The sequence below is a fragment of the Aythya fuligula genome, chromosome 1 (assembly GCF_009819795.1).
Source record: "Aythya fuligula isolate bAytFul2 chromosome 1, bAytFul2.pri, whole genome shotgun sequence".
In the NCBI taxonomy this organism is placed as follows: domain Eukaryota; kingdom Metazoa; phylum Chordata; class Aves; order Anseriformes; family Anatidae; genus Aythya; species Aythya fuligula.
In genome coordinates, this window is record NC_045559.1 from 57,218,035 (window position 1) to 57,245,155 (window position 27,121).

Here is a 27,121-nt window from a genome sequence, read left to right on the forward strand (position 1 = left end):
AGACCTAGATATGATCCAGAAAAAAATGGTCAGTTGATCATTTGCACAGTACAGGGAACAATGCAAAGTCCTGCATCTGGGATGGCATAACTCCTGCAGTGCTACAGGTTGGGGCCATTTGGAGAAAAAGCAGCTTCGCTGAAAATTTCCTGCAAGTTCTGATGGCCAAAAGTTGAATGTGTATCGCCAGTATGCTCTGGCAATGAAGAAGGCCAAGTACATACTGGGCTGTATTAGCAAGACTGTAGACAGCAAGCCTAAAAAGTGATTATTCCCCTCTAGCGCTTGAGAAGCCTGACTACTGTGTCTCGTTTGGGGCTCTCAACTACAAAAAGGACGCTGACATACTGAAGCAAGTCCAGTGGAGGCTATCAAAACAGATAAGGGACTGGAGCACATGGTCTACTAGAAGATATCTGCATTTGTCCAGTCTTAAGAAGAGAGGCAAAGGGATGATCTACAACTATCTAACAGGAGGGAACAGAGCAGCTAGAGCCAGGCTCTTCTCAGAGGTGCACAGGGATAGGACAGGAGGCAATGGACACAAGATGGAACAAGGGAAATCCCAGCTAAAAGACCTTTTTCCACTATTAATACTATAGATCTTCCATTTATTGTCCTGATATCCCATACATGTGGAGAGTACCATTGTGGATTTAGAAGATTTACCGGCATGAATTAGAGTAAGTTATGAACTCTGTGTCCTTCCCCTTGTTTCATAAATATTCACTAGTATTGCTTCTTATAGGTCTTGTTTTAATAATGAAGAACAGACCATGAACCTTTTTATTAATTTCTGTTAATATGCAATTGGTCCTAATTAAACTTTTATTTTACAGGGAACAGTTATCATTGAATTTATATTTTATCTTCTAAAACTGGCCAGAAATACAGATAAAATATTTGTACAAATCAGTCCACCAGTCTATATTTGTCTGTCTTGGGAGCTTGGAGGGCTTTACCTTGTTCCAAGGCCTCAGCTCTTAGAATATCTTTACATTGTGGAATACCATCATATAAAGTGCTCTGATATTTTAGGTATTCTCTTCCTATCTCAAGATGTTCTGGAGGCTTTATATTTTAAATAGGATCACCTTTAGTGTGCAATATTGGTAGAAACCCCTGCAGAACTGCTGTTAGAATGCTTTCAGGTATGCTGAGTGGCCAAGAATCTGCACTTGATGTGAAATTCACCTGCAGCAGGGGAATGGCTCCTGGCCTGCGCACTGCATATGCTCTCTGGCTGCCCCTCCACATGGGAGTGAGGTTCAGTCTATGCGGCTATGACAGCTGCTAACTCTATTTCTCTCTTCTCAAGAAACCTTGACATCTTAGTGCAGACTTTGATCTTCTCTCTCTGTTACTTTCCAGAGCGGCCAACTGAATGTTGCATACAAGGTCTCCTATTTTTTTTTCCCTTCTGTTTGAGTCTGTGACTGTATCTTCCAAAAGAACCATGGAGTCTTGGGCTTCCGAACACTATGAGAGAGGTTACTACGTTTCTGTGCAGGCCTTTCTTCAGGAACATGTCTCTGTTAGCATATTACATCAGACTTGAATCATATAAAAACGAATATACCAGTGTGCTGTTTTTGCTGCAGATCCAAAATAAGTACGTGTTGTAATTATTCAGAAAAACGTTAATAGTGCTACAATATAGAGAGCAAATAAGATCAGAAAATCTTTGAGATAGAAGGGACGTAAGCGTCAATTAACAGAGAGGTTGTATTGCTACATTTAAAAAGTCAGCTCCAGGCAAGAAGGCAGACACCACCAAAATGTTTAGAAGCATCCCCAATATGTTTCTAAGCATGTGTCCCATGTAAATCCAAACTGCGAAAGAAGTCAGGTTATAGAAGTCTTTGTTAATTTCAGAAATACTGATTCACTCAGATAAAAAGTTTCCTCAAATCACCTTCCAGAGGCGAGAGATTCCATTAATAACAACGAATTCTCATGTATGTATACATACATGTATCTATAGATATATTCACTGCCTTACCATGGCTTATTCTAGTTATTGCATCGTGTCAGCTCACAAACCTCCCTGCTACTCTATTTCTGACTCCACAAAGCAGCCATATCCAGGATATCCAGGTTTTTCCGGAAAGGGCTTAGCAGTGACATTCAGGCAGAAATCCAAACCTTCTCTCCTTCCAGAAGAGAAGGAGATGGAAGGTTCAAATTAATCTCTACTATCCTTCCAAAGAGTAAACAATTTTCCACTCTGAGAAAGCACTTCTGCAAGGGTAATGAGTATGCAATGAGACTGAGGAAATCAGAAACATCTTTTGAATGTCTTGCTTCATGTCAGCATCTGGGCTCTTGCTAATTCTGTTATGTTCCTGGAGCCCTTCTCCAGTGATGATTTTGTGACTGTTTCTCTTTAGTTATGGTTATCTGTGAGTGACACATTCACCCAAATGAGATGGCCCAGAAGTGCTATGTAACAAAGAGCAGAGAGACTTTTGTCTGAGTGTCTGAAGTTTGCCAAGATCAAATAATGTTAAACAAATTTCAGCTTGTAATTATTTTAATTCAGTGCCTCAAGCAAATTTTGGTGATGGAGATGAGATTAGAATACTATAGTGAAAACGTGGCTATTTTTCCAAACTTTGGACATTTTTGATTTGCAGGTCAAATGGTAGTCATTGAATCATAAAGGCTGCAAGGGCTCTCTGGAGATCAGCTAGTGTAAGCCCCTTGCTCAAAGCAGGGTCTGCTAGATCAGGCTGCCAAGGATTAGGACCAGATGGGTTTTGCATATCAGCAAGGATGGACACTCCATAGCCTATGTGGGCAACCTATTCCAGTATTTGATCACATTTACATTAAAATGAATTGTTTGTTGTTTGCATGTTGTTGTGTTTTTTGTTTGTTTTAGTTTAAACAGAATTTCCAGAATTTCAGTTTATACCCACATCTTTTGTCCTGTCACTTGGATACCACTGAGAAGAAGCTGTCTCCATTTTCTCTACATCCTTCATGACATGTTTATACACCACGATAAGACCCTCCCTGAGCCTTCTTGAGGCTAACCAACCCCAGCTCTCTTAGTCTCTGCTTGTATCTTAGCTCTTCCACTTCCTTGATCATGTTAGTGGCCCTTTTCTGGACTCCTTATGGCCTTGTCTTTCTTACAGAGGAGAACTCAGAACTGGATCTACTGCTCCAGGTGTGGTCTCAGCTGCACCGTGCAGAGGAAAAGAAACACTTCTCCTGAGACTTAGTATAGAAAGGCTGTCCTTTGGACACATCTAGCCTTTGGGATAAAACAAGACATGGGAAAACAGGAATCATAGGAAGAAACATGCCAAAGCCTTCTCTTTTATAAAGTATTATCCAGGCCTACCGTGTTTTGAAATAGAATTCAATATGATTATAAAACTGAGACATAATATAACCATATAGCAATAACAACAGCCAAAGAATAATGATATCAGCATCTTTGCAATACAGACATACATGTATTACATCAAGAAACAGATTTCATTGCATTTCCAATTTAAAAAAAAACAAACAACAACCAACCACCACCAACAAAAACAAAACCAGCTAAGCTTAGGTTCATCCAAAATACACACCAAACAAACAAGACACTGGGAAGTGACTTACCCATGTTCTTCTCGATGGGGATAAACAGGTATCCGGTGTGTGACAGATGATGATGGTACGTGTGGACTTCTCATGCAGGGCAGCTGTTGGGTGTTTTCAGCAGGCGACCCAGCAGCTGTTGTCACAGTGTAGGTTAGTGACCACGTATAGGATTGCATAGCCCCTACAGACAAACAAGCATGAAAGGAACACAGCTAAAATAGGCTGTCATTCACAGAGGCATTATGCTTTGAGACAGCTATTGGAAAACGACCTACTAAGCACTGATAATGGAAACAGCATCCAGCAAAGTGAACAAAACGGTCATGTCTGAGACATAAATAAAAGCAGAAATTATCAGCTGAAGTGCACAAAGATCCAGAGGTAAGAAACATATCCTGAATACCTCCGACTGTGAAATTTCAGCATGGCATTATAACTCAAGGCTATAATCTCTCAGAAAAACTGGGATGGGACTTAGTAATGGAGGACCACCAATGCTAATATTTCTTAGGCATGATGCACCAACCCCTGAGGTCCCTCTCACACAGAGTGGGCTGATGGTCTGTTTAGCTCACAGGCTGATCAGGCCTGGAGCAAAGAAGGAATTATGATCAGAACAATGAAGGACTGGAAGAAGATGGGTGTTATGCAAGAAATTTTCTTGGATCCTTTTGCAATTTGCCTCTCTATTCCACCCAACTAGGTACCAGCTTTTATAGAGGAAACACAGAGGTAGATCTCCAATTATAAATATATATATATATGGACAGAAATAGTCCAGCCATTTTCTTCCTGCCAATAATTTTTCTTCCATCTTTAGATGTGGCAGGGACTGATTTTTTTTTTTTTTTTTTTTTTTTTTTTTTTTTTGTATGTAGAGCATTTGTGGGAAAAGCAAAGCAAAGCAAAGAAGTGGGTTTTCCATTTTGGTTGAAAGGTGCTGAGTTTTTTAATCATCCTGATCCCTTCCAGGCAGGAACTCCAGATTCATGAGCCAGCTGCTGAGAAACCTTTGTCCTTTGCACACACCCCTTTCACTCAGGAGGCTGACAGATCCATTGTTCCAGTATAACACAGCTCTTGCTGGAGGTCATGACCATACTGGCTGAGATTACCCTGCAAATGAGGACCAGAACACTGAATTTAACCCAATCCGAACAGTAGTTTGGGGTCTCTGGGCACTCTTGACTCTTTTTCAGTAGCTAAAAGGAATTACAGGAGGTGACTCGTTTTTTCAGTGTGGATGCTAGGGACTTCCTGTAGCATGAAAGGGCCTAATTCCAAGAGGGAAATGGCTGTATTACCAGGTCCATGTATCCTCCATGGCTTCGTAGAATGAAAAGCTATCTCAGATGTGCATAATTTTCTCCGTGTGATTTTTATATAGCAACATGAGATAAATATTTTTTTTTTGGTAATGGGAAATGCTTAATTCTGAGTTTGACCAAGGCCATTCTGAGCTTCACAAGGCAAGATGTGATCTGGGGCTCTTATAGTAGAGACATCTTTGTATGCATTATGGCCAAGAACATTTGTGGTAGGCCTGTTTTCATGTCTGCTTTTTCTGTCACTGACTTTTGAATCTTCAGACTTTCACCTCTCCCCTTTTGAGCATGATGGAGATCTCTCAGACCAAAGCTGCAAAGCTATTTATGGATCCATAAACAATTGAGCTGGTGCATCACTGCTACTGTGGCCATAAGCAGTCATGGTTCCTTGAGCTGTGGAAAAGTGTTTAAGAAAGTCAGTCTTCTGCAGAAAATACAGTTTATGTGGAGGGGGCCAAAACTTACGCAGTCACCAAATAGTTTCATTTGAAAACAAAGGAAGAACTGATTTGAAAATTTCAACATGTTGCAGGAAATTTTGGTAAAACGTTTCAATTTCAAAAGGTCAGCATATTTCCCTAGTGTTATTTTCCAAAAGAAAATTTGAAACTTTGTTTCAAAACAGGCCAAAATTCAAACAGAAAGAAACAGAAAGGAAAAAAAAAAAAAAAAAGAGAGAGAGAGAGAGAGAAAAGAAAGAAGAAAAAAAAAAAAAGAAAAAAAATCAAATATTTATTTATAGTTAAAATTACTGTTTTTCCCTTCACTTTTTAAATTCACCATAAAACAAAAGTTTTGCTTTGAATAATAAAAAGTTGCCCATCAAGACAAAAAAAACCAACAAAACAAACAAACATAACTACTCATTACCTCCCTAGCTCTAATAAGAGGCAGTAACAGGGCCAAAATATCCTCTACATTTTACTATATATGGTTAATTTGTCTATCCCCAGCCATTGTGGCAGCCTCCTTTCTTTTATTGAAAAACAGTAGTGATCTTATCTCGGTCTGAGGAAAATGAGTCAGTCCAGAACAGCAAGCTGTTTCTTGTACTCTCTGTGGAAAGTCAGGGTCCTTGGATGAAAGGAAGTGGTCATTTCTGACCTTGAAGCCTAACTGGCAGCTACCTCTGTTCAATTTTGAAATAAATGTTTAGGTTGTAGCATACCTTGTGCCTGTCCAGACAACACAGAAATAAAGAATAGGCCTCGCGCTGGAAGAGTTGTGAATATCTCTGTTTAATTCTCCTAACCAAGGATCGTCCCAGGTACTATCAGACAGTGCCTCACACAGCTGCTGTAGGAAACACTCGCTTTCTCTTGAATGTTGTGGATTAGAAACAAACGTATGTTGGGCTTTACCCTGGATTTACGGAGTGACAGAATGCTGTTTGAACAGTTTTCTTAGGACAGTCTCAGGAATCTACAGTCGCCTCACTTCCCTGTCTTTGGAAGGCAAATGGAAGGGATGCCATTGTTTTCTGAGTGACCTAGTCACAAAGAGGGAGTGGAAGGCCTGAAGAAGACAATAGATTCAGAGACTTTGTGTATAGGTATGTATCAGGTCAGCCAGAATACTGCCAGCTTTATGATGGGTGGAAAAGAAGAAATAAGATAAATCACAGATTTTAATAGTTAGCTTTCTAATACCCATCTATGTCTCAGGCCTGTATGGTTCATTTCCTCAGCTGGCTGCAGAACTGAACTTCAGGAGATGAAGTCTCTGTTAGATATGACTGAACCCAACTGAACTGCATTCTGAAATAAGCAAAAACAATAGCGGTTGAGCAACATTTTGTTCTGCTTTTTGTTTTGAACATGCAGGATTTGATTAAAATAAGGAAGTTCATTTATTATCACTCCTTTCTCTTTTCTCTTTTAAAGATAAATTTGATTTTCAGGATACTAACTGAGAAACCATGTGAGCTCTAGTGGAGCCAAATAAAAATGGAACAGTCCAACAAGAGAGCTGCTGTCATTAGTACTATATCAGTGCAAAAAGAATCAAAAGTTACTTCATGATGCTGCATTTTATATCTGCTGTATGCTGGAGAAAATGCCCACCCAGATACAAGCAAGATACTCACAGCACTGTGTATTACATCTGATAGTACGCACCACTGTCAACCTCAAGTTACCAAAAATCATGAGTCAGACCCCCATTCTGGTTCAACTATCACATTTTAAAAAATCCCCAAACCTTCCACTGGAAAGGGAAGAACCACCTTTTGAAACTGGAAGCTGACTTTTATGAGCAGTTATGAGAATTAAGCTCTTATTCTTGAACAAGACCTGATATTCTCATATATTCATATGAGTCCAGGAGCTGGAACTTCACAAAAATACAGAATGTCATTGTATTCAGACACATAAATATGAGAGATGGTAGCTCTGTGCAAGTACCTTCTACTGCAGATTCTCAAATTTTATCACCTAGCCCAGACCTGGAAAAATACTGACCTTAAATGACCTGAAAATTTATTTCAGACATACGTTTATTGAAACTAAATGGTAAACTGCATGGATTAGTCGACTATTGTATTAGGAACCACCTACAATTCAGAGTTCATTTCAGGTTGTCCAAAAAACATTTCATTAGCAAATAAGTAATCAGCTTCAAAAGGGGCTTTAAAGGAGAATAGTATAGTCTGCCATATAGCTTTCACTTTTATTACAATATTGTTGCAGTTTGAACAATCATTAATCTAGCCATTGTGATTTAGAAAGGACAGAGACTGATTATCCTTTTAAATGTCTAGTAACTTAACAGAAAGTTTTAAATAAAATGTTAGCTGAGCCATGCCAGATGTTCTAATGCAGAATGCTACATACAGGATTTACCTCTCTTTTGCTTAGTATCATGCAATTGCAACAGTTTAGTTTGCTGGTTTTGTGCTGACCATTGAGTGAAGGCAAAAAGGCTAAAATACAAGTTTAATAGTTAACTTTTATTGCTAATGCCACAAGCAAAAAAAAGTTAATGATGCCTTAAATTAGGGAATTGAGAGCTAGAGATAACCAGTAAGACTAATTCTCAAAATTTGCAAAGCATTTTCAGAGTTTTATATTTACCTCATAAAAGATGTTTAAGAAAATCAATAGAGTTCTTTAAATGTGTCTCTCCAGAACAGAGGTTCCTGTTCCAAAATATTCTATATACACATTCCACAAATCTGTACGTGGAATAGTTTAATTATATATAATGCATCTTCAGTGCTCCCGTTTTTAAATATAGCAATTTCCTATAGCTGATCTGTGGTTGTATTACTGCATGTGAATGAACTCTGCGTTCCATGGTGTAATGGTGAGCAAACTGAAAAGGTGATTAGTTTGTCTATGTGATAAAGATGGGAAATTAAGGTATTGCTACTTTCCCAAATTAAGGCCAGAAAATATCCACACACTTGTATATAATCTTAATAATCTTAAAAGTTAAAAAATAAATAAATAATTAATTAGTAATTAAGTAATTAAAAGTAAAACAAAAAAGTACTTAATCTTAAATCTATACACTTGTATATAATCTTAACTAGACTACTTCTGGTATTGATAAATTTGACTTGTGATAGGCAAAGTTGACTTTCATGTTGGCAAAAATGAGACTGCACCAGCCCTTAAGAATAAAACCCAACCTAAGTGAACAAAGGTTTTTAAAACAACCTAAAATTGAGAAGCTGGAAAAAAGAGACCTAAATTAATCAGAAATAGCTTTCTTGCCTAAGAAGTTCTGCTATGGGAACAACTATGTCAAGTTCTACTGCCTGTAATGTGGGAGTAGGTCCTTCAACCACTGCACCCAAGTGATCCTGTTTCTGGCTTGAGACCTCACACCAGCAGACGTTGGCCTTGCCAGGACAAACAAAATGAGAGAGAGAGAAAGAGAGAATAAAATAGACTATAACAAAATAAGATACATCATGAAAACAAAAAGGAATCATATTTGTAATGTTTGTGTGAGTCCATTCCCTTGGTTTATTAGTGGTATTCAAGCAGGATTCACCTAAGACTCACGCAGTTCCCAGGTCTTCCCTGATCTGAGCTTAAGTCAAGCACGCAGGCTGGAAGCTCAGACATCCAACAAGTTGGCTGTCATTTAAGTGTAGAATAAGATGTGGGTTAATAGTTCTGATAGCCATATAGAGTTACAGTCTCTGCAGCCTGAACAGAAGTCTCTCAAATCTCCATTCCTGTCACTGTCACTGGAGAGCATGCAATTTCCAACTTCTCAATCTTTTACTATTGGGTAAAGTTCCGCATCATTGTAAGGCTTGGTTACAACATCATGATGATCCCATTGGGCCACAATGGCCACAGGGCAAGTTACTCACAAACTCATCATTTCAAGACTCAAACATACACACCACCTCCAGCATTGCCTGATCCAAAGCAGTGAGCTCACTTGCCATATGTCTAGGAATCATATGGCTCTATTGTCTATCTGTTCTGTGGTTAATATCATCCTTTTTCTGTCCTAAATGTACTATAGTCTCCAACAGTGAGAAAACCTTAAGTTTCCATGTAGAGATAAATGTTCTTAAATCGCTTTCCACCACAACTATGCATTGTGCTTCCCATGGTGCCTTTTAAAACATGACAAACATTTGTCAGAAAGATTTATTAGTCCTTTGGCAACTGCCAGATTCTCCAGTGTGGTAAATCATCACTTTCTGACATTCTTTCAATAAGGTTTTGTAACTTTTCTAATACGTCACAAAAGTGATAGCTTCCACATTCTGATTATACACCCATTTCACCAAGGAGCAGCAAAGCTGGAGTTTTACTGCCTGGAATGCCTTCTGAAAGTCATTCACATTTCTGCCTTTCTTAGCTCATTTTAATGAATTAAGAAAACACAGCTTTTTGTCATATAGATGGACTGTCTTGCCCAAATCCAAAAGGTGGAGCTTTACATTAGGGTACAGAGGATTGTATGTACCCCATACATACAGACCAATCAACAAACCATGTGTGTGCATGCTTTTGCATTTAGGTAATTTTCTGGTAATCCTACCCACAAGTTGAATATCCTTAAGCACAAATTTTTTAATCTGTGGGCCCACCTGAATACAAGCAGTTCATGAGCTGCAATAACAGAGTATGTAACTGAAAATAGGTTTCAAGCATCCAATTCCTAATGCCTAATGTTTAAAGTTACCAACAATGTGTAAAGCATTCCCAAGAGAAACTTGTGCAGATATTTAAGAATGTTAGGGTCTCAAATATATTGAAAGATATCCAATTCCCATTTTACCCACTGGGAATTATGTGGTTCAGAGACTGATTGCCCTTAAAGTCATTGAAGATGCTCAAAAGTGCTATATTCATAAATATTTTTTTTTGTCAGGGCATTACTAGAAATATGATCAATTGAACTGATTTTAAAAACACTTAGAAATACAGAGACAGGTCTGTTCTGAAGGCCTTGGTAACAGAACAGATTCTGATCTGCTGAGGTCTGGGATCTCCTGTTAGGTCTCTGGACTCCAAGCGTCAGATCCTGTTCCTGTAAAACTGCACACAATATTTAGATACAGTGAGAAAGTATAACTGATACTTTAAACAGACTTCTGCTTGGGAAGGCTTCTTATCCCTTGAAAGCCAGCACGTTGTGTTGGTTTAATTTCAGGTGACTGAGTGCAAAACCCATCTTCAAGCAGATCCAGCTGCCATAAGCCCACCTACCTGTTGTAGCTGCTATGCCACCATACTCTGGGGACTGATTGCTGACAGGCGAGGGGGCAGAGGGCACTTCCACAGAGGTGACAGATTTAGCTGGGGAGAACGGCACTGGGGAGGGAGTTGGAGGAGCCGGTTCACTCAGAATAATTTCTTCTCGTATTTCTGCTGCAGGGTGAGAGAAAAACCACCAAACAAACACTGTTAAAAGTGAAGTCAAAGAACACCGAGGAACTAAAAAAATTATGTGAGCAGTTAGTGCTTTTTTTTATGCTATATTTCATGAAATTCATTGCAGGACTAACACAGATCTTTGAAAGAAGTACTTCTATAACATTTAGCATTGCCGCCATCAGTTTACCATCACAAGACCTCTTATAGGAAAGTGATATTTTTGCTAATGTACAGGTAGGAAATTTGTGCACAGGCCGCTTAAGGTTTATATCCCCATGACTAAGAGATTTAACTTGCCAAAAATAAGGGAAATGCAAGGAAGGAAGCTGACTGAAGACTTCTCATTATCAGGGGCATCCCTGAGCAGAGAGACTAGAGGCAGTCTCTGTTCTGGCAAGTCAGTGCAGAGTAAGTAGAGCAGGGCTGGGAGTTTGCCTCTGTACAGGAACTCAGAACTTAAATGTATGAGAAATCATGGCTTCCCCCTCCTCCCCCATTTGCTCACTTCTCCCATCTCTCCCTTTTAAGTTTGCACTGGTACAAATCCACTGGTATGAGTGAGTTTAGAGTAAAACTAGGGTGGAGAGGGAGAGAATCAAGACCGGGTGATCATCTCACTGACGTGTGATGGTGCATTTCCTCTGAAATGTAAAACAGATTAACTGATGTAAAAGGTTTGGTACAAAAATCCCTTACTGAAACACCAAGTTTGCACTTAGGAATAGTATTTCAGACATCCAGAGTTACATCAAGAAGCATGCAGGCCTCTTTTAGAGTGTATTAACTAGGGAGGATCCTCTCATAAATGGCTTATTTCAAATCATGATGGAACCAAAAAAACAGCACTTTGCTCATAGACAGACCTCACTGGGTTACACAAAGATAGAGAAATAACCTTACATAGAAAACAGTGAATACAGTGGAATAAAACAACAAAAGATGAATAAAATAACAAACTCACCTGTGCTTCCTTCTCCTTTCATTGCCCTCATTAGCTCATTAGCTCTCTCCTGACAATGGAGTGATTCTAGCAGGTACAATACGTAGTCATCAAACATCAAGTGAATAAGGTGAAAAGACCCTGGTAGTAAAGTGAACAAACAAAAAAGCCATTGACTGTCTCAATACACTAATTAAACCAATGATTACCCTATTCAACACAAAAGGCACTGAGTAGGCATAGTAGTACTATGCCTCAACATAGTACTGCCACTGAAATGCGTCTCTTACTCAAGATAAGTCAGGTCAAAGCATACCTGGGCAGTAACAGACTGTTCCCTCCTGCACTTACACAGGCAGGCTTATATGACCAACTGTTGTACTTTAGGGTGCAAGGAGGCTGCCTAACTGAGAGCTGGCACATGATGGAGTCTTCTTTTCCAACATAAGCATTGAACAATTTAGATGGTTATACTACAGGTGGAATTATCTCAAGTGCCAGAAGTAGAACCCTGAATTGGCTGCCTTAGTGACACATTCTGATAAAAATTTTCTGCACTACCTGTGTCATTGGACAAAGAAATGAGACTAATCAATGGGAAGGTAGAAGCATCCTTCCAGATCTCCTGGTGGTATATCCAATGCATTGCCTGAACTGGATGAGACACCCTTTAACTGTTAACCACAGAGGCATTAGTAGCAATTGTGAATATCTTAGAGACAAAAACTTGTGCCAAAGGTTTGCCCTGTCATACTTCTCTTACTACATTATCTTTTTCTAATTACAAGTTTGAGTCATATCAGCAGCATAACATTTGTCCTGTTTCTGTGCTTTCCTCCAAAGATGCCATGGATTTTATCTTTCTTAACTGCTGCAACAGGAGTGTGAAAAAAGGGACTAAAAAGAAAAGGTATGGCCAAAATAAAATGTGGCAGAGGGAGTCAAAGAATATTTAGAAAATTAATAGTAAAAATACACCATGTTGGTAGTTATCTGCCACAAATCCTCAAGTAAGACCTGAGCACAGATGGAGAACTCGCTAAAGTTATTAGGAGAAAGACAAGGACTAGAGTAATAGGAACAAATTTTAATAGCACACCCTAAGAAGTTCTGTCCTCTGAGATTTATAGAAAAACTTTCTTAAGTTTCTCAGTTACAAATGTTTAAGGACAGAAGAAGTAGTTTGAAAGGCCCTATACCCCTATACAATTCTAGCTGGCAATTCAGCTTTCAAAGCAACTCTGGGCACATTCTTTTTCTTTGTGACCTGGATGGTCTTTGTGTTTCATTCTCTCACTCCACGCCTGCATGGCTTCTGTCGTCACTGATACGAGCAGAGCACACACACTGGGAGGAGAACACGAGCCTTTGTGTTCTTGGACGAGGCAGCACAGAAAAAGGACATTCATGATTGCAACACCTTTGCTAGGAGGAGGAAATCTTTGACTGTTGGTGAACCTGAAGCATTCTTTTTTTTCTTATTACTTTCACATATCTATGCAAATCAAAATGGTAACATGTTTCCCCAGCCTCACAAGGATAAATAGTGAAGATCCTCTCCTAATTACTGCAGAGATTTTGTTCTGGAAATCTTTGTGGCTAAAAGACTTGTTAAATAAAATCATATTTAATCTAGCAGTCTTTATAAAGACAGCAGACCTTTCTGATCACCCCTCTGCCCCAGGATTTCCCCAGTGCAAAAGCAGACTATCAAGAATCTTCACAAAAAGCCTTTTCTGCCTTCAGTTTTTCAGTGGGAGGTCTCTAATAGTTTTAGTGCAGTTATTACTGGTAAGCATTTCCAAGGTAAGAAAATAACGCCTAAAGGCTGCCAAACTTCACATGGTGGTACAAGGCTTGGGTTATTTGGTGTTTCTCATCAAACTCCTTGCTCATCTTTCATTTAAAAATGAAAGTAAAAGAAAGTTGCTTGCAGTTTCATAAAAAACATCAGTGTGAGCTCTGAACACTAATATGCTAGCAGGCACATGACAAGAATTCCATGTTTGCTATTAAAAAAGTCTTTGTTTTGCAGGGGGGTCTAATCTTCAAAGTCTAGTTTGAGGACTTGGGGTTGGCAATACTGAATGCAGTATTTAAAAACACTCCAGTGCCCTTGTCACTCTTTTGAATTTCTCTCTTCCTCTCCTATTATTTCTTCCACTGTGTATTTTTAAACTCTGTACAGAGTTTTCAAGCCCAGACTTTGTGTGAAAGACACTGGACAAACAAGTTGTTGGTACTGAATGAATGCAATATTTTTACATTTTTATATGAGTCAAAAGTAATGTAAGCTATAGACTGAAACCAGTATCAGGGCATGCATTTCAGCTACACAGTGAATAGCTATTCAGCACGATGTACAGTTATTTATTCTGTGTTTGCAAGCTACTGTTATTCACATGAAACTGTTTAGCTCTTTCAAGTATATCTTTAAGTACTGAAAAGGATCCAGCTGTGGCTGGTAAAGCTCACACTGCTTTAGGAAGAGGTACGAAGTCATTCAAGAGACTGTAGTTACAATAATAATAAATAGTGTTTGGCTCTAATTTTCAGAAGGAGTTAACCGAAATCATGGCAATGATTACCCAGTTAATATACAGTAACAGTCAACATCTATTAACAGATACAGCAATTATGTATAAGTAGCAAAAGACCAGTGAGATTTGCAGATCTAGAGAAAATCATGGAACTTCTATTACTAATTAGTTACTTTTACACACTGGATGCATTACTCAAACATTACCACCAACTGTGCCTTTGATATTCATAGAGAGGGAGACAGAGAGGGAGAGGGAGGAGCTTCTTTCTGCCAGGGAGTGTTTCAACCTGCCCGTATCACCATGCTTAAAAGCTCTGCAGAATTAAATCTCTGTGCTAGCCAGTCCAGTGCCAGATATTCCTCTAATCAAATTCCCCTATCATATAATTCAAAGATAAAAATATACTGTCTTGCATATGTAAAGATCACAGTGTGTAACACATTATTTTATTATTATTATAAATAACACTGTCAGCATCTATTTATTGAGGTGAGCATCTATAGTCTACGTATTGCCCTAAGTGGAAAAAAATCCATAAAAATCAGTTCTCTGAAACTGTTATGTAGTAAAATGGTAAATGTAGTAAATTTACAATACAGTGAAAATGCAAAATGTTTATCTAAGAACAAAGGTATATAGTTATGTAACTAAAAGAGTACACCTGTGTCTGTTTCTCTCCACAGAACTCACCTAAATTCATACATTGTAAAATGCTACAAGGAACTGTGTTACAATAAGCACAGCAGAGTTATTCTGGCTCTGAGCTGTGTACATTCAGGGGCTATTCTCTTGGAACTTGCTGGTCTCTTATTCATGAACAATGAGTCAAATAGCCTCGCAGTGAAAGTATAGCAGCATTAATACTAATGAGTATAGTTTTACATCTGTGGCTAAATAACGTTTGGTTCATTTCTGGGGAAATAAGGTAGGGATAACCCCAGGCTTCTCCCTGCTAGGATGAGGACATGATATTGTTACCAGTCTCCCCTCCGAAAACCTGAAGGGTCAGAGCTCCTTCTGCCTCCACTGGAGTTGGACCGGAGCAGGGGGTACACCACTCTGCAGAAATAAGGGTTAGAACAGGGACTGAGCTTGTCATGTCCCGTCAGCTCCCAGGAAAGAACCTCCCTAGCATGCTGCAGACCACTGTGGTTCAACAAATGGTTAAGTGGTTTGTAGGAAGCACAAGAGTTTCAACAGGAAAGGTGACAAAATCCTCCCACTGGACAATTCCTCTAGACCTGTGGTTAGAAATCTTTCTCTGGCAGTGATTAACACCAGCTCAGGACTCTTCTGAGGCTATTTATTTTAATAAACTCTTGCTTTGGCTACCAAATTAAAGAGCTGTTATTGGCCCAGTTCTAATTGTAACACCTAATACCCATGAAAAACACTGGTCATTTAGGACCAGTGCATTTTTTCCCTGCCTGTGGTGACATATAAATGTATTAATGTTCAAAGATGTGTGTCTATAGAAGGGGAATTCTGCATTTGTACATGCAGTTATACTCATTGATGCAAAAAATGTATCCCGAGTAGGAATAAAAATAATGTTGTAATGTGCAATTCAGTAGCAATAACATATCCTTAGGGACACTTTAATGTCAGCATTTCATGACTTCAGCAGTATAACCTAAATACTGTACTAATGCAAGATGTTTTTTTCATTTGTTGACCACTGGTAAACTTCAAAGGTTTGGGTTTATGTCTACAGAGAGAAGTGTAGCAACCCAAAGTGCTGGAACACAAAATTCAACATTTGCTCAACATTCATGCAAAGGGATTTTTGAACGTTGTCAGAAAGATTCTGTGTTAAGCACTATCAGCTACTTTTATGCCCATGAGGAAAGAAAAGCTGCAATGACTCAAGGAGAAAATGAGTCCTAGAAGAGGTTCAGAATAGATATGACCAGGATACCAGTGCTGAAAACACAATCGAGCAGATGAAAACTGTGATCACCCTGGGGATGCTCACTAACCTTATGTGTAACAGTGACTAACCAAAACAGTGACTAACCAATACCTGCTTAACAAATTCTTTACAGTGGAGAAACTAAGGAAAGTAGTTTCAGATCAAAATATAAACATGGATTCTACTGAGTTCCTATTTGTGATGATATCTGAATACCATCTAATGACATAAAGGATATCAAAACCCATCTGGCAGAAAAAAAAGCTTGCAATTGTTCAGTACAGTGCCTTTATAAGTTAATTGATTATTAATGTTCTACTAACATATCCTGACAAATATACATTTATAAAAAATATCCCGCATACTAAACCTGGTTGCACATGACTGCAAAAGTTTGCACTCATAACACAACAGCCCATTTTCAGTCACTTCTGCTTTTAGCAGATTTTAAACTGTTTATTATTATTATTATTATTTAACTGATGCAGATTGTATCCCAGGACTCAAGGTAAAGCTTTGAAATTGTATAGAAAACAGCCTGCATTTTCATTACAAAAGTCTATCATCTTTCCATCCTAACTGAAATCCAGCAGAATGGAAGGCAATCTGTCCAGGGGAAAGAAACATGATCAGTCAGCCAAATCTAGTTTAAGAAGCTTTTAAGCCACTTCAGCGCAAAGTCTTAGCATAACATGGTCACAGTGGTTTGAGTAACCTGGTTGACTTTGCACTGAAGTGCATTAAGGAATGCCCCCATAATTGACTCCTCCTGCTGACCTGTGACTGATATCTCCAGCGACTGGTATCTCCAGCTATTGGCTAACAATAAACAGAAGGAAGTAGTAATGTTTTCAGCTCCTCTGGCTAGATTTCGAAGAAAGACATCTATCTGAGTATTATTTCCACATGTGAGTAGCCCTGCCTCTTTTCGAATAGAGCCCTGGACAGGCGAAAACTGGAATGTTTTCATTTCACTTGAACTCTACATTACAAGCCAGGATTTAGTTTATTTTATTTATTTTTTTTTTTGTCTGTGACATGTAATTATTACAACAAAATGAAAGTACCAAAGCTGGGTGCACTGTGCAAAGTCATGTCCCGAATCACTCGAGTGCCAAAACAGGACCACATCAGGAGGAACTGCTGAGCTACTTTCTTCAAAGAGCCTTGTCTCTTGGCAGCTACCTGCAAGAAAACAGATATATCTAACACAGAGAAACTTATTTCCACTACCTGATACAGCTGGGTGATGTATCTGTCTTTTTTTAAACTGAAACACTTACCAATACCTTTGCATTAAAATAAACACCAAAAAATCAAAAAAATACTCACAGAAAGACAACTTGCAGCTGTATATAAGCTTCAGAAAGTGGAAAATACAAAGAATTATCCAAAACCAAGACAGAATTTACTTTATAAAATGAGGCAAGGACTGCCAAAAATTGCCCCAATCTTCATCTTAAACTAATTACTTACACGATCATTCATAGTCAAGGAAGTAATGTATAATCAAAGTGCTTGGTCTATGCTCAAAACATACATTAAAGTTTACTATTATTTTTTTTTTGTTCCTTCATGTTTTTATTTTTGTGAATACACATAATCATTTTACAAGCAAAAATAATTCCCAGAAAGCAGACCTCAGGCATCAGCTCCTCAAAGTTTACTTCATAGAGTCACATGCAAGTTAAAGAATTAGGTTTATACCATGAATTAATGAAATTCATGCCATATTCTTCATGAAACTCAGACAATTATCGTCAGAATTTCAAATTGCATTCCACTAATTAAAGAAAAGTACTCCAAAACTATCAAAATATTTCAAGTAATCTGGGAAAGTGTCTGTTGTGTATGGTATGATATTTTTCAGCAGGGGGAGAGGCAACATATTTAAACATGGATTTTTATTTATTAGTTCTAACAGCGAAATCTGGAATGAAGAGTGTAATTGTAATGGAACATGCTAATATAGACAATAGTTAGCAACAGAAGTTTAAATAGTTGGTCATATAGTTACATAGTCTATGTAACATAATGATGATGCATGATCACTTTTGAAAATATTCTTAAAAGATTTGTTAGTAGGTTTTTTCATCCAATTAAGTTAAAATGTATAACCCAAATCAACTCAAAAAGAAATATAAATACTTTCTTGAATGATAATGTAGACATTCTTCTTTACTTTTGAGTGCACATAAATGAATTAGTTGGCCTAAACATTCTTTTCAGTAAGACTTTAAAAGGACAAGCTAGATTATCATTTCCATTTGCACCACATAGTTAGAATGGCTCTGAACTCATCTCTCCATACCCTTGAAATATTGATTTGATTGGAAAGCTTGGCCCTATTCCATTCTTGAATACCATCTTTTGGGTTGGATAGACAAGCACAATGAAGCAAAATCCTGAATGTGAACAGTTCTCATATTCAGCATGAAAAATGGTAAGATTTTGTCCACTGCTGCTTTACTCCTGCATATTACTGTGCTTGGCTTTCTCTTCTATATATTTATTTATCTTTATTATTTTTTTCTAATAATCTATGACCTGAATAGAGCTCATAAAGTACATCACTGACTCAGGTCCTTACTCCTTACCAACCTTTACAACACATCTGTCCACCATGGAATCCAGCCACTCAATGTACGACTCGATGGGGGACTGCTCCTCCAGAAGGTGATCAAACTCCTGATACACTGGCAGACAAAGGAAAAAACAGCCCACTTCAGTACTTGGATCCCATTTAGAACAAAAGAAAAATAAAATACAAAAAGCTGCCAATAACAAAAAAAAATGTTATTTTTATATATATATATATATTTAATGGATTGCTTAGCTAAAACACACATCTTCCTCGGTGCTGACCTAGTAATCTTTCTTGGTTTCCATCTTGCTTCTGCTGAAAATGATAGTCATTAGAAGTGGTATTTAAGTGTGAGCAAATCAGGACCTATTGTTTAAAATTCTGTTTTTGATTTCAGCTTCAGCTGTCTGTGGTGCCCGGAAGTGAAACAGTTATGGTGTTTGCTACGAAGAGTGTGAAGCTAGGCCTTGACCCTGGTGATGAAAAAAGGTCATGCATGAAATTGATTTAGAAATGCATAAAGAATCTTCTAAGCGTCAAGTGGATGAGTATTGTTGATAGTGCTCTCTTCTGTATAAAGCTTTAGTTGCAAAAACATGATTTAACTGCTGCAAATCATCTATTTGCAATGCCAGACATACACACAAAGAAGTGCCATAAACTTCTACTTCTTCAAAACAAATTGCTACCAATGCACAAATGCTATCAAGAAGAGTTTAAAAAAGCAACCTGAATACTTTTTAACCTCTATCAAGTACAAATATTTATATTTTATTACAGAAAGTAAAAAACAATCAAGTCATTCAACTGCAGCTCTTAAAACCACAAGTCTCTAGTTTATTTATGAGAATCAATGACTAGAAGACAAAGAATCATGCGCTCTGACACCTAAGAAACTTCTTCAACTCAGCTAAAATAAAAGGCCCAGTAAATCAAGAAGAAAGATACTTTCTACCTGCTGTGTCACAGGATGATCTCAATGTGCTATGCATTTCCATTTATGCTTAATTATAAATAACAGGAGGGAGGAATTTCCCACCATAGGAAGCAGATGGGGGGAGGTGAAGGAGACAAAGTTTAAAGGTGATAACCAGAGAACTGAGCCAGAGAGGCTGAGATTAATGCAAAGAACAAACTCCCTCGTCTAAATGGAAAAATAGCATCCCAGGATGAATTAGCAAGATGAGCAGGAAAGCAGTTGCTTTGCAGCTGATTAAAACTTTGTTTAACGTCCATTTGCAAAGGCTGGATGGTCAGAAACGTTAGTCATGGAAGAAGGTAAACAACGATGTTTGGACCACCTTTATCTTTTTTTGTTGTTTTATTGAACAGGCAGCCTCTCTTTTTTCAGGATAAGATCTCAGAGAAATTCAGATGTTGTCTTCTTACCTGAGTATTTGGCTGGACAAAAGCTGCCTGATAGAACAGATGAAGTAACTCATATGCTGTGCAAAGAGGGGAGCAAGAGTAGAAAATGCAGGAGCATTGCAACCATGGAGCAATGCAACGGCGTACAATGACCCGTTTGAGAGAAGTAACTGTTTTAGCCTTTAGTGATTGTTAAAAATACTTCAACAGGATCTGAGAAAGGGGGAAATAAAGGAGAAACCATGTCAGAGACATCTACTGTAGCTGAGTAGGGAAGAGCTTATCTTCTACCCAATGATTTTTCTCCATTTCTCTAACTTTACTTATAGTCTTATGAACATTTTTTTCCAATTGTAGTAGCTGGAAATTGTACTTTCTTGGTTATTAATACCAAGAACATGAAAGCAGGCCTTATTCCATGTCATCAGGCACAAAGTTTTGAGAAGATATTTGGCCAAGTAGAATATACATCAAAGACTGAGGGGTTTAAGATTTAGAGTAAGCTCTATACGTATCTGCACATCTCAGTGGAATCCCAACTCATGTTGAACATGCATATTTAGGTTACCATTTCTGGGAGCTTCTTACTTTGCTTACTGGAATATGTGGACCTACAATATGGAAAAACACATGTTCAAATCCATTTGCATTCAGGAAAGTTCCATTTGATTTGATGACACAAGTTTGTATTTAAATATTCAGCACATACATAAAAAGCTTTCCTAAACAATGAGGATTTTTTGAATGAGAGGTAGAACTGTTGCTGCTACTAGGGATTATAACTTTGAGAATTCTTTTTTTTTTTTGGTCAGTGGGCAGATGTTGGGTAGATACTGAGCACATAACAGATGACAGAAGGATGCAGCGAACTTCTGGACTCCGGTCTTGCTGTGTACTACCTCCCCTGTTGCCATGCCAAGTTTCTGTCTGCTAAGAAGGGAAGAGGACCACGTGAGGAGGTGAATCAAGGGTTAAGAAGGACAGGTAAGAGTACCAAGCACATCTCACTAGAAAACTAGCAAAGAATGCAAGGCCCATCCCTAAACTAGAGAGAATACTTTAGTGATAGCATTGTGAGACAAGAGAGGTGTGGAAGAAGAGCCAATGTTAACCTTGCAGTGCCCATTGTACAAAACAAGATCTTTGAAATCAATTTGCCAACATCTCTGAAGTCACTTTTCAGTTCATGCCCTTCACTATATTAAGAAGAATCTAAATTAGCCAAAGAGCTTTCTCAATACAGGACTTCTATTTATTCATAAAAGTTCAGGAAAAAAGCTCCACCCCATTAAATTATCTCGTTTATGAAAATATTGTGTAAAATGGAGCCGTTTACAAATAAAAGTTTACAAGGGACCCAAATACACAGACACTTTGGTATCAAAGGCTTTCAAAAGACAACTCCTGAAATTCTACAGCAGGGTAGACTGACTTCATCACATCCAATGGTTAATGCATAGATATACTTTGTTCAAGTCCATGGGGGAAAAAAAAAAAAAAAAAGGAATAAAGGAATTTTGGTGCTTGTCCTGCGTCACTGGTTGTTAGAGATAGTAAAAGAAACTTTGTAATGGAGGGTTGCACAGATCTATGCCTTGAAATATAAGACCTTGACAGGGCTTTGCCTTACATTTTGTTAAATGCCTCCTTATGTATTGCAAGACTCCAAGCAAACCAATGGATGCAAAAACAACATTACTTCCACTGAGCTTTTTTAGCAACAGGAAACTAAGTTCACCTGGCTTTATTTGAGGGTTCGGCTCTTACATTGTATGATGAGTTTTCTGTGTTCCTCCCGTGAGTCTTCCATAGTATAGAGGGTTTGTTTGGTAATGCTGTTCAGATCCACGTTCCTCCAGTCTTCCAGCATTTGAAAAGTGATGTCTGCACTGTGGATCACTGTTCTTGATGCCTGTAATCCAATCCAATCTATTCATTATTTCATGGTTTATTAGATTAAAAAATAAGTGTTATCCCCTTTTACACTTCCTTGGCTAGGTTTGCTAAATTGGACCTCATGGACCCCTATCCACCAGATTGGTATCTTATGCCTGTTACAGGGCGCTCTTACCACAGAGAACTCCCCAGTCATTTTGCCTGTTTCAATCAACTGCAATTGTTTTGCTTGTCCACCACAAATCCAAAAAAGCAACCCTCACTTGCACTCCTCAATCTACAAAAAATATAAATCTGTTGGCTTCTTAACCAGTTTCAGTTCAAAACCAACAGGAAAAATCAAGCGAAAATCAAACAAACCCCATATAGGTTTGCAACCTGCCCCATCCCAGACTATGAAGACTCCCATTCTTCCCTCAGCTACAAGAAAAGGCTGAAGATTGTTTGCCCCTGCATCAGATCCACCTTTTGTCTGGTTGAGACAGAGTTCTGCTGCTGATAATGGGGAGGATGGGATGGATGATAGGAAAGGAAGTGACACAGAATGCAGAAGCATCTTCCTGTGGGTTTTTTGATTCTCAGAGTTAACTTGGGGTGTTGGATATACTTTTCAAATGTGGATCTTTAAATGTGATAGGGAAAACAAACTGTCTGCTTCAATACATGTATGAAACCTCAACGAATTCAATGCATCCTCCACCCATTTTATACCACACAGAATTTGGCCTCAAGATTTTTTGATAGGTAACTGTAATCTAAACTGCATGGTGAAAAGCAAATACTTCAGGGTATTTTCTTATGTTCACCTGCTATGGTTGCAATAATATTTCTGTTTAAAATTTCAGTGATTCATTTAATTATTTTTATTTATTTAATTATTTATTTACTAATGTCCATCTGACATTTATTATAATAATTAAATAGATTTTGAAGTTTTTGTCAGGCATATAGAAATTTTTCTGCTTTGTTAATAGGCCTAATCCAAGCCCTGATGAAACTAATGAAACATCTCTTATATAATCCATGGTAATGAACCAACTCTTCAAACCAAATTCTAAATTTGTTTCTTATTTTTTTTTCTGCTGAGTTTAATGATCAGAGGTTGCCAGTTGTCTAGCAAAACATTTTTGCTGATTATTTTCTGATTCTGTAGAGATGGTCGTAATAAACATTGGAGACAAACTGCTAACACGATCTCTTCCTGAGTAAAGTTCAGATTGTCAATTTATTAAATTATTTTAAAAGTCAGTAAAAATGTCATTCTGCAAACTCAAGTAACTGAAATATTTACTTGGCAGAGATGATTTAGTGATGTCTGTCGCCGGAGTATTTGTGAGAATCTTCTGGACACTATGGGAAAGAAAAGATACATATTTACATACTGTGCTAAATAAAGAAAAACATTTCTGAAAATACTGAATTAAAATCAGAACAAAAAAAATATATCCAGTTTCTTACATACAGTTGTGGCAGTATGTATCCAGTTTTAACTTAGCTTAAGCCTTGACCTAAAACCTTAAATCTAGTTACTAAATCAATTTTACAGAGGCATATTACAAGTGATGATTTATAGATGCTGTGAATAATGAGATGACAAGAGTAATGTAGAGGACAATGGAAGAGCTTCACTTGTTCAGCATAACAAATTTTCTCTTGAAACACAAAGGAACTGAAAACCAGAAAGACAGGACTATTTAACAGGAAGAAAAATGTTGGTGCAAGAACGAGTGGGCATAAGGTAATGATAGTGACATTATATTTGAAAGTTGGAAAAGTTTCTTAAGTCTTACTGCAAACAGGTTTTGGGGAAGTCTTCTGACTGGATCAGTAGGAGCTAAAATCTTAAAAAGTTTCAGGTAAAGTTTGATCAAAGCTTCTGAAAGAGATTACATGACGACTAACATGCTATGGCAAAAGAGGACCCAGGAGGTACTTGCCAGTTCTCCACTCTTATTTTAGCTTTTTCCAAGAGGATATGGGCCTTGTATTAAGATACATCCTGTACTTGGAAAATGGGCTTTTAAAATGTTTTATTGACTATCTTTTGTCTGAAACCTGTGACTTAAGAGCTGCAAATATTACCGAGGCTTGCAGTTACTTCTGTTGGTACTTCCATTGGCTATATACACTTTCACAAATTCTGATCAGGAGATTGAATCAGATGATCTGATTGCAGAAGGGACAAAGTCTCATGTATATACCACGATGCACTCAAGATTTTCCTTATGATAAAATCACAGAAGGCCCGCTGATCTGTCCAAACAGGCCTTAGATGTAGTGACAGAGTAGGTGCTCCTATACTGTACAGAGAGGCACTTAAAGAGTACAGTTCAATAATGACTGGAAAATGCATCCTCTCTCTCTCCATCTCTCTCTCTCTCTCTCTCTCTCTCTCCCTCCAAGACTGGAAACAATTTTACTGTTGCAGATTCTTGATATTTTTGAACTGACAAAGATAAAATAAAGCATATTCTCAGCTCTGACTTTCTGTAACTTTTAAAATGAATTAACGAACAACATTCAACAAACTAGAATGAGTTATACTAATTTACATTCTGAGTGTTCTCAGTAAAATATAATTCTAATTTTCCGTGCTGATCAAAATAGTTAATCCTTCTCCTAAATTAGTTTTTTTTTTTTTTTTTTCCCCCCTTTAACTTTGTGGTGTGGAATTTAGTGCTCATGAAAGGCAAAGAATTGAGAGCCGTGAAATAAAGCAGGCTTTATCAATAGGTGATGTGCACTGCAGGCATCTACAAAGCACGTCTGAATAGGACTAGTGCCCTTTCCTGTGGTGACAGGGTAATTTGATCTCCTTCATTTTTAACTCTGGCACTTTTTTGAGCAAGGGCCTCAAGCTGTATTCAAATTGTGCTAGCCTAAAGGTTTGTTTAATAATTTTCTTTGCCTAATATCATCGCTAATGTTTGCTTACTATCAACAAAATTAATTTCTTATCAAAACTCACAAGAAAGGAAAAGCAATTCTTCTCGCTTTGAGCAGTGCCTCATTTCACTAAATGGAACTGGTTTTCAGGACCAAGTGGCGATTGTAAGTGAATGCAAGATTTTTACAGTGTCAGTTTTTAATTCTTAAAAGAACACTAGTTGTACTTCCAATTAATTTGTCATCAATAAAAATTACATACTTCCCAGATTAATAGGAGAGATTTGTCAATACATACATTCGAATTTGATATTTCGTAGGTTCTCTGGCAAGTCATGAAGAGCTACTTTCAGCCACTCATCCAGTTGCTTTGCAAACTTTCGGATCACCTGCGTCAAACTGAAAAGAGAAATCACTACATCAAAGCACTTACTCCATGCTTTATACTATAAAATCTGAAAACATGTAAAGACTATGGGTCAGTTATCGACACCTCATTAATTTGCAGAGTTGCTGAACATATTTTGGTCTGTAGGCGTGAAGAAAAGCTTCTGAAACTATGTCAAGGAAAAGAAAAAACATAGCACCACACTGAAAAGCTCAAAAAGCATCAAAGTCTCTGTACTGCACTATACTGATGCTTGTAAATGGTATTTTAGCTTGAAATAAAAGTAATTCTTGTAATACACTGTACAAAAAAAAATCACAATTCTTTAAAGAAGACAATAGAACAAGCTTTGGATTTCAGGTCAGCTGTGCCCATATTTATACAAATGGACACAGGGACGTGTAAGTGAAGCAGTAAACAGCTATGCTGCAGGCTGAAGCCAGCGAGTGGGTGGCAGTGATGGGCAGGACCAAGTGTAGGGGTGATGCAGGACCTGCCTGCTTAGCTGTAGAGAGGACAAAGAATTTCCCAGACAGATGAGATTTCCCTCTTCTTCCTTATAACTCTTTCTTGGATGGCCCCATCATTTCCTTCTAAACTTGGAGGCAAGTTCACTCTGCCCTTCTTCTTGTAAACTGCTCAGTATAAAATGAGAGTTTCCAGAAAAAGCTCAGGGTACGATGGAGGGGAACCCAACAGTTGTTTCTGCCAGTCTGAGCGGCACTGCCTCTAGCAATGCTCGAGATATATAAACAACAGAAAGATGCAAGGAGCTTTCCTTCTTTCTGCCAGGTAGATTTTTCTGTTTGCACTCCTAACATACATTGCACTGAAGACATAGGTGGCCCACAGGCCTTTTCTGCTCCATACAGACACCTAGCAGGACAGGGGATGGATGACAACTGCTGCACCCACTAAATTTTTTTTTTTTTTTTGTACAGCCAACATTCATTCCCAGGAAGTCCTTCAGGATTCTGGCTGAGTCAGCAAGATTTCGTTCAGGAACTTCCATTGCAATGAGACCCTTCTTCACCCCCTCCAGTGCAGGCTATGGCTTAATAGCCACAATCTGGCCCTTTATATGCATTACAAAAGTCTATATTCACACTCAAGTCTCTCCTTATTTGCTATGAAAGAACTAAGCAGCTTGAGAAAAGGACTGCTGTTCTGTTTAATCCTTCCAATGAAATAGATTTTTAGGGGGGTGAGGGGCAAAGCCTGTAAAAACGTACATGTCTTATCAAGGAAAGCCCATGCTTACAACAGGTTTCTCATGGAAAAAACACTTTGCCTGTACTTTAGCAGTCATACAGTGTGAACGAAGCTCACCAGTTTAGGAGAGCAGAATGACATCTTAAATACACTTGCTGTATTTAAATCTTGAAGACCAAATATACAACACCAACAATAAACTCTTAGAGCAATAAACAACAAATTTTGCAACCTCAAAAAATCGTCAATCAAACAATGCTAAAGGTGAATACAGACATTGAGAAAAAGAAAGTTTCCTTATGCTTATATTAGGAAAATCAAATGGGTGAACATGTTGACAGTCACACTTTGCAGCGATTACACTTTTTGCTGTGAAATGTTGATCTCTGTTCTGTTTTATCTATATAATTGAGACTTCCTGGACTCAGATGAGTCCAGGTAGTGAGAGAATAGATGAGATCTACCAGGTGGATTGTAGAAGAAAATTGAGTTTTGAAACAAAGGGCTCAAATACTTGTTAATATTAATAAAGTGATCTTAAAATAAGCATGCAACTGTTCATCATAGCATAGCATTTAAATTAATCCAGGATGTCTGAGACTTCACAAGTATGATCTT

The 27,121-nt window shown here is 38.0% G+C and overlaps 1 protein-coding gene across 2 annotated transcripts in view; it reads right to left on the reverse strand.

Moving 5' to 3' along the window:
• Nucleotides 1–27,121, reverse strand: part of RFX4 (regulatory factor X4) — a 91,131-nt gene that overhangs the window by 15,481 nt on the left and 48,529 nt on the right. For both annotated transcript variants that reach the window (XM_032196972.1, XM_032196979.1), the window contains 8 exons: nt 25,202–25,302; nt 23,309–23,367; nt 21,889–22,033; nt 18,771–18,865; nt 17,237–17,354; nt 11,736–11,855; nt 10,607–10,768; nt 3,616–3,778 (listed from right to left, as the gene is read on the reverse strand). In XM_032196972.1, the coding sequence (XP_032052863.1) occupies nt 3,616–3,778; nt 10,607–10,768; nt 11,736–11,855; nt 17,237–17,354; nt 18,771–18,865; nt 21,889–22,033; nt 23,309–23,367; nt 25,202–25,302 (963 nt within the window). The remainder of the gene's footprint in view (nt 1–3,615; nt 3,779–10,606; nt 10,769–11,735; nt 11,856–17,236; nt 17,355–18,770; nt 18,866–21,888; nt 22,034–23,308; nt 23,368–25,201; nt 25,303–27,121) is intronic.